This window comes from Oryx dammah, unplaced genomic scaffold (genome assembly GCF_014754425.2).
Source record: "Oryx dammah isolate SB20612 unplaced genomic scaffold, SCBI_Odam_1.1 HiC_scaffold_27, whole genome shotgun sequence".
In the NCBI taxonomy this organism is placed as follows: Eukaryota; Metazoa; Chordata; class Mammalia; order Artiodactyla; family Bovidae; genus Oryx; species Oryx dammah.
In genome coordinates, this window is record NW_024070211.1 from 39743834 (window position 1) to 39752389 (window position 8556).

At 51.3% G+C, this 8556-nt stretch overlaps 1 protein-coding gene across 1 annotated transcript; it reads left to right on the forward strand.

The window, feature by feature from the left end:
• Nucleotides 1-949: 949 nt before the first annotated feature.
• Nucleotides 950-8236, forward strand: FZD5 (frizzled class receptor 5). The gene is made up of 2 exons (XM_040228671.1): nucleotides 950-1555; nucleotides 1841-8236. Exon 2 carries the CDS (start codon nucleotides 2089-2091, stop codon nucleotides 3844-3846), a length of 1758 nt encoding a protein of 585 aa, XP_040084605.1. The 5' UTR covers nucleotides 950-1555; nucleotides 1841-2088; the 3' UTR covers nucleotides 3847-8236.
• Nucleotides 8237-8556: the final 320 nt, after the last annotated feature.

Sequence of the window (8556 nt, forward strand, 5' to 3'; positions counted from 1 at the left end):
AGAAAATCACTTTCTTGTTGCAACAGTAAGATTTTGTTACGAAATGCAAAAGTAAAGGTTAAAGCCTAGGAGATAACCGGTAGAATATGGGAGGGAGGGGGAGGGGAAAGAGGTGGTAAAAATTGTGGATGTCGCGGCCCAGCTATCTCGATTCGAATCCCGGGTTTCCCATTTGAGCGCCTACTCTGCGCCAGGCGCTCGGAATACCGTGCTGAACAAGATTACGTTGTGGTTTTCTTGGGGGGCATTAACATTTGTTCGGTTGCCTTGGTCAAGTTTCTAAACTCTTTCTTCACCTGTAAGGAGTGTCCGATTCATAGAATTATTTTAAAGATCTGAGACATCCTGTATTAAGATGTGAATGACTAACGCGCTGTCCGACACAGTAGGGACTCGGTAAGCATTTGTTCCTCTCTAAATCTGAGCTCACCTGGTGTGAGGGAGGCGCAGAGCGGAGACAGGTGCCACGGTTAAGAGTGATACTTTGAGCAGTCTTTTAAACAAGCGCTGGACTCTAAGGATACTTAGCTGCAGAGAAGAGATCTGGTAGGTGCCCTGGAAGCAAGGGTTCATAAGCTAGGACATTACGGGAAGTGAGCCCGGTAAAAGTGGGGATCAGCAGAGAACTCGGGAGGGACTTCTAGCCAGGGTTTCCCGCTCAGGGTCTCAAGAAGGCGTGATTAGCATTCGCCCCGCCCTCCATAGCTTCCCGGCCAGCGATTGGCCCGCGCTCCTCGGCTACCAGCTCCGGGCTGGACCCGAGGGCGCCTGGGGAGAGGCCGAGCCGGCGGGGCAGTGGGCGGGGACGCACGGAGAGTGTGGCGGGGCGGCCCACCAACCGAGCCCCAGCGCGAAGGGGCGGGGCTGGGGCGGAGTCTCCCGGCGGGCATTAGAAGCAGGTGACCCGGGCGGGGCGGGAGAGGCCAGTCCGCCCGCGACCGTGACTCCACTGTGGCCGGCGCCGCCGTCGCCGCGTGCAGTTCTATACCCGGCGGAGGTGGGCGAAAGGGTGTTAGAGTGCGGGGGAGGAGCCGAGCCCGGCGCGTCCCGGGAGCGCCGCCACCGCCCCCAGGAGTCCGCTTGGAGCGCGGAGCCCCCTGCAGGGGAGGAGGCGAGCGGCCGGCGGGCGGGACGCGGCGGCGGGCTCGCACCGTGCAGTCCCGGCAGGGCCAGCGCTGGCTGCTCGCGGTGCTGTGAGGCGGTGGGATCCGCCAGTCGCCTTCCTCTCGCCCAGGTGCAGCCAGGCGCACTCTCCCCTCCGTCCGGCTCCCGGACTCTGGTGGAACGAACGGCCTGTCCCCGCCCTACCCCCGCCCGGATCATGCGGGGGGCCCCGGAGGAGGAGAGGGCGAGTGACCAGTCTGCGGCGACCTCGTTCAGGGGGCGACCCCCTCTCTGAGACGCCCCCACCTGCTGCCATGTGCTGCTTCCTCGGATACTCAGCCTCTCGCCAAACTTTCCCGATGCCAGTCCGTCTCTGAGAAACGCGGAGTGTCCCAGAGACGGGGGACCCAGGCTGGCTGCGGACTATCTGCTTCTCTCGGGATTCTCGGAGGTGAGAGCCCGCGCCTTCCCCTTCTCCCCATTCTTTTCCCTGTCCTTCAGCCCTTTTCCTGGGGGCTGAGGGCTGTGACTTCGGGGTGTAGCCTGGCAGGCCCAGGGAAAAGGGAGGCAGGGTGAGGGACGGGGAGTCTGTAGTTGTGTTCCAGGAGGTGGAGGGGAGGGAAAGGATAGAGGTTAATTTAGAGATTTGGAGACCGCTTGAGGGAATTGTACTGTTGACGCCCCTCTAATTGGGAGTGGTTGCCATTTTTCTTCTCCCCTACCTTTTTTTTTTAAGAGTTCTTTCCCCAGAATCGGAGCCTAATCGTCCCTCTGCAGCCCTGTCCAGCGAAGAGCTGAGCGCTCCTGCGGAGGCAGCGCCCTCCCGAAACAGTTGGTCTTTGGACGGATTTCTTGAAAAAGAAACCAACAGGTTGCCAGCCCCGGCGCCACACAGGTCCGCGGAGAGGGAAGCTCCGATCCCGGTTTCCTCCTGCCTGAGCTGGCCCGGCGCGGGCTGCGGGAGACGCGGGGAGGGAGGGGGCTATGGCTCGGCCTGACCCGTCCGCGCCGCCTTCGCTGCTGCTGCTGCTCCTGGCGCAGCTGGCGGGCCGGGCGGCCGCCGCCTCCAAGGCCCCGGCGTGCCAGGAGATCACAGTGCCCATGTGCCGCGGCATCGGCTACAACCTGACGCACATGCCCAACCAGTTCAACCACGACACGCAGGACGAGGCGGGCCTGGAGGTGCACCAGTTTTGGCCGCTGGTGGAGATCCACTGCTCTCCGGACCTGCGTTTTTTCCTGTGCTCCATGTACACGCCCATCTGCCTGCCGGACTACCACAAGCCGCTGCCGCCCTGCCGCTCAGTGTGCGAACGCGCCAAGGCCGGCTGCTCGCCGCTCATGCGCCAGTACGGCTTTGCCTGGCCGGAACGCATGAGCTGCGACCGCCTCCCGGTGCTGGGCCGCGACGCCGAGGTCCTGTGCATGGATTACAACCGCAGCGAGGCCACCACGGCTCCCCCCAGGCCCTTCCCTGTCAAGCCCACCCTCTCCAGCCTGCCGGGGTCGCCGGCCTCGGGGAGCGACTGCGCCGCCGGGGGCCCGTCGGTGTGCAAGTGCCGCGAGCCCTTCGTGCCCATTCTGAAGGAGTCACATCCGCTTTACAACAAGGTGCGGACGGGCCAAGTACCCAACTGCGCGGTGCCCTGCTACCAGCCGTCCTTCAGCCCCGACGAGCGCACGTTCGCCACCTTCTGGATCGGCCTGTGGTCTGTGCTGTGCTTCATCTCCACCTCCACCACGGTGGCCACCTTCCTCATAGACATGGAACGCTTCCGCTACCCGGAGCGCCCCATCATTTTCCTGTCAGCCTGCTACCTTTGCGTGTCGCTGGGCTTCCTGGTGCGCCTAGTCGTGGGTCATGCCAGCGTCGCCTGCAGCCGCGAGCACAGCCACATCCACTACGAGACTACAGGCCCTGCGCTGTGCACTGTCGTCTTCCTGCTAGTCTACTTCTTCGGCATGGCCAGCTCCATCTGGTGGGTCATCCTGTCGCTCACGTGGTTCTTGGCGGCCGGCATGAAGTGGGGCAACGAGGCCATCGCGGGCTATGCGCAGTACTTCCACCTGGCCGCGTGGCTCATCCCCAGCGTCAAGTCCATCACCGCGCTGGCCCTGAGCTCCGTGGACGGGGACCCGGTGGCCGGCATCTGCTACGTGGGGAACCAGAACCTGAACTCGCTGCGTGGCTTCGTGCTGGGGCCGCTGGTGCTCTACCTGCTGGTGGGCACCCTCTTCCTCCTGGCGGGCTTCGTGTCACTCTTCCGCATCCGCAGCGTCATCAAGCAGGGTGGCACCAAGACGGACAAGCTGGAGAAGCTCATGATCCGCATCGGCATCTTCACGCTGCTCTACACAGTGCCCGCCAGCATCGTGGTGGCCTGCTACCTATACGAACAGCACTATCGCGAGAGCTGGGAGGCCGCGCTCACGTGCGCGTGCCCGGGCCCGGACTCCGGCCAGCCGCGCGCCAAGCCCGAGTACTGGGTGCTCATGCTCAAGTATTTCATGTGCCTCGTGGTGGGCATCACGTCTGGCGTCTGGATTTGGTCCGGCAAGACTGTGGAGTCGTGGCGACGCTTCACCAGCCGCTGCTGCTGCCGTCCGCGGCGGGGCCACAAGAGCGGCGGCGCCACGGCCGCGGGGGACTACGCCGAGGCAAGCGCCGCGCTCACGGGCAGGACCGGGCCCCCCGGCCCCGCCGCCGCCTACCACAAGCAGGTGTCCCTGTCGCACGTGTAGGAGGAGGAGGCCAAGGGGCCGGGAGCCGGGCGGGTGTTGAGGGAGCTAGGTGGTTTTTGGTAGCTTTGCCAAGGTCACTTCCGTTTACCTTCATGGTGCTGACGCCCCCTCCTGGGGCAACTTGGAAAGAGGGGGGAAGGGGCTGTTTCCAGGGGGGCACCTTGTCCCAGGACTTCTCAGAGGGGCTCAGCTGACGTCTGCTCTATCTTCCTGCCTTTTAGAGGGGAACCCTGTTTTTAATTTATATGTCGTTTTCTTAATTTTTAACTGTTGCATTTTGGCAACAAAATTTACCTTTGCTTTGGGGGGCTTTACAATCCTAAGGTTGGCATTATAATGGAGTTCCGCTTGGTTCCGGTTTCTGTGAACTGTGTGGTCTCAATTGGGAAAATGTATTTCCCATACTTGTGTCTTTAAAAATAATGTGAACAGTGAAAGTTTAGGTTGCTGTGACCCGGAAGTTGTCGCGTGGGCTTCTCCAGCTTACTTCTTCCACTGCTTAAAGTGTCCCAGATGCTTTAAGGTGAGCTGCTTGACCCTTTCCCTAACTTAGGGGGGGACACCCTAAGTCATACTGAGGAGGGGGAGCAGAGCAGAATGGGTTTAGGGCCTCCGGAAAGTGACAAGGTTAGGAAGTGTTCAGTTTCTGTGTGCGTCCTAGCTTTGTTTAGCAAGCTTGGGTTTCTTTTCTGTACTACTTGTAATCATTCTCATTCTTGACAGTGCCAGCTCTGCTTGAATGACTTAGAGATAGCATTGACAGTGTCCAGAATAAATGTTTGGAATAGTGCTAACCTAAGGGATGGCGATTGGTTGAACTTCAATACTAGACTGTTAAGATGGCAGCTTTGTGCTGGAGGAGTGGGTGGTTCTTAATAGATTCCAGTGATCTTACTTTAAAAAAAAAAAGTGTTATATTTTGGTAAAAATGAACCCACTTCCTTCTTCTGAGAGTACTTAGTGATAGAGCTGAAGGGGGCTCCTTTTTACATTTAAGGACTAAACTGGATATACCTCCTGTAATTAAGTAAATTTCCAGCACTTCTCTTATCTGCTCCACCCCCTTCCCACCTCCTTTATCATGTTAAACAGTCCTTTTGCTTTTCTTATTCCTCCTCTCCTGGAGAGCTGTGATTAGAAACCACACCCATCCTTGAATGAGGTGCTTGAAAGGGGGATGGGGTGGGAGGGAGGCTACCTGTGAACAAACATAGGCTGCAATGAGGGAAAACGAATGTCCCTGGACTTTGGACTAGATTACAGCCAGATATTTCAAAAGCAGCAAGACACTGCTCTCTGCAGCCTCTGACAACAAATGAGACCATAACACACTTGCTTAAGCTTTTGAAACGTGGATCAGTGTAGCAAAAGGAAAGCTGTTTTCCCCACCCCACCTCAATATATTTTTCTTTTCCTCCTCTTCTGAGAAAGCCAGTATATTGGTGAGCACACCCTCACACACTTTACTGTTAGAGAATTCTGTTTGCTTTTCTAATCTGTTGAACCGTTCCGTCATTCATATATGAAAGCCTGTGTATTGTTGAATACACACGTACACACGCTACACACACACACACTTTACTGTTAAAAATGCTGTTTGCTTCCCTAATCTGTTTAACCATTCATTCATTCAAGAAGAGTGTGAGGCTATAGCTGGGGAAGGGAGTGACAGTGCATTTTCCAGTAAAATACTCGGGACTAAATTTAAGAAGCTAAAATAGCAAATGCAATTGAAACTTGGGAAGGCCTCTCTAGAAAACAAGTATAAAGATTTGCGCTTCATTTATACCAAGGTTGGAAAAGTAAGATTTAAGCCCAGGTCAGGTTTTACTTTATGGATATTAAGTAAAGAAGTGTATATTTTCCACAGTGGATTTAAGTGCTATGCTGATGGAAAGAAGCATGATGTTAATAGTTTTCATGAACTTTCAAAGGTTGTTCATGTTTATAAAAATGCACTGCTCTTACACACTCATCTAAATCAAAATTAAGTTTAAGTATATTTGACAAAACCTGGTACACCGAGCTACAGAACTTTTTGCACATCTAATTCCTCTATTTATTCTGCAGCTTCTTAGAACCTTGAAATAGATGCCCTGCCTAAGGGCCAGTTCCTCTCCTGTTTTTCAAATGAGGACCTTTTCTGATCACCTTGACCTCTTCCCAGAAAGTACATAGATTATTCTGCTGCCTTCAGTCATTGTGTCTAATTTGGGTTGTTCCTCTTTCTCTTTTTTTTTTGTGTGTGGAAGAGTGTAAAGATGATGCAGAATTTATCTAAAAGTTGTGAGAGGATGTGGTTGAAGTGATTTAATTCTTACTTTTAAAACATTATTTTTTTTTTTTGGCAACATACCAAACCTAAAGAGAACAACCAATTTACTTTAAAAAAAAATTTAAGACGGTTAAGAGAAAGGATACTAAGGCAAAGAGCAATAATAGAGGTGATGCATTGGAGGTTTTTTAGGTTCATCCCAGTTCTTATCGTTGCCTATTTTCAGTCTCTCTCACCCCTGCTCTCCCTTCCCTCAAAGATTAAGCCCACCTGCTTCCCGAAGTCTTGCATTAACCACCCCTCCCCCTACCCAGGCGGAGAAACCCGTCTATTTATGCTCATCCCGTTTCCATCCCATACTCGATTTTCTCCTGATTTTTATTTTCATTAGGCAGACAATCCATACTCATGAAAACAATTATAAAATGAAAGGTTGTGAGGTAGTTTAGCAACTTCTTTACAGCTAGCTCTGATTTTAATGAGGATTTAAGGCCCAGTTTAGTCTCATTCATATACAGCTTTTGGGCTGTCCCTGTCATGGTTCAATTTTAAGCAGTGTCTCTCATCACAGATAGGAAGGTAAAGATTTAGAAGGAACTAATATGTGACCTGTCGGTCAATCAGTTGACAGGAGACTTAGGAAGTCTTTTTAATATGTACGAGTAACCTCACATTCTGAAGCTGTCTAAATTGACTGGAAGAAAGTTCTCTTGGTGCCTTATTGGTTTATCCTTGCAAACCTTTGTCATAATTTCTTGCGGTCGTTTCCAACGACAGGCCCGTGTGTGTGTTGTGTGTCCCGTGCGCATGTACAGGCTTAGATAATGTGCCAACAGCACTGTTTCCAAGTTGGTATTCATTAGGCCCTTTCCTCCTGGGTTAGGGCTGCACTAATCCTGACGCTGGCTGCCAGGAGAAAACCTCATGGATCCCACACCGAACCTTAATAACAACATCCGTGACCTGCAGTCTTAAGTACAGAATGGGAACCCCAGAGCTAGGAAATGTAGTTGTATATTTTAATGAACTGCCACCCCTGCTAAAGAGGCTTCTTTCACTTTTGTTCTCTACAGAAAGACCAAGGCGGGTAGGAGGGACAAAGCTTTGAATCACTGCTTTCTAACACCGAATGGGGCCAACAGGACAGAGACCATCACAAATCTAGGCAGGTGTGAGGTGCAGTGGCTGAGAATTGCCTGCTCCCTCTGCGTGCCCTTTCTTGCCTCCAAAGTCCAATCAAGTGATCCTGGGAAAGAAATCTGCCTGGGTTGAGGAGGGTGGTTCTGAAAGAAAAAGCTACCAAGACATGAAAGCAGGGTGAAGGGTAGGCAGGGTGAAAGTAACCAAGTAACCTGACTCAGAACTCTCAAAAGCTTCTAGCAGCTTGATGACAATTACAGGATTTATTTCAGCCAGGATAATGTCTGTGGTACATCATTTGAAGACAATATTACTTCATGTTGTTACAAACTGTATGTATAGTATATATGTGTTGTGGGTGTATATAAATAATATATATATGGGAGATTTAGTGACTTTTGATACGGGTTTGGTGCAGGTGAATTTATTACTGAGCCAAATGAGGCACATACCGAGTCAGTAGTTCGAGCCCAGGGCATTCACTACGTTTTCTGATTTCCGCATATGTGTATTGCCTGTCCCATGAGGTATTGTCAATGTCATGTCAAATCCGGAACTCATAAAGCAGTGCCAGTGGTATTTTATTTGTAGACAATCAACTCAAATCTATAAATTATTACTGGCAGATGATTATAATTCTGAATCTCTTAACACTAACAAAAGGAAACCCAGAGCATCTTGATAAGCTTTTTGTTTTTGTTTTGTTCCTGGAAGTCAGTAGAACAGCAGTTGTATGTGGTCATGTTAGTTTCAAGGTACTTAATTTGCTGACACTATTTCAGAAAAAAAATCTGTATGTATTATATTTGTGGGAAGCTAAAATAATGGTTTGAGATTTTTATCAAATATGGAGAGTAGTTATTTATGAAAAACAAAGAAATGTCTATTTTTGTTTCTTTGTTCCCAATTAATGTAGATAAATTTTAAAGTGCATTAAAGCAATGGTAAAGTAAATAAAAAGATGCTATACAAGTATTTTTCTCCTCATGCTTTTACAAAGAGACACACTGCTTTCTAAGTGATTCCCTGGAGTAGGAAATGGCAAAGCACTCCAGTATTCTCGCCTGAAAAATTCCAAGGACAGAGGAGCCTGGTGGGCTACAGTCCACGGCATCTCACGGAGTTGTACACGAATGAACATGTGCTGGCTGAAGGTGCTATGTGGATTCTAATTATCAGATTTCTCAGATATGAGTGGCAACCTTTTTATTGATAATAAAATCAAGCAAATTCCAATCACAGAAGCAGAACTAATGAAAACATGTTTTACTTGAATATACTTCTTAGGTTTCTCC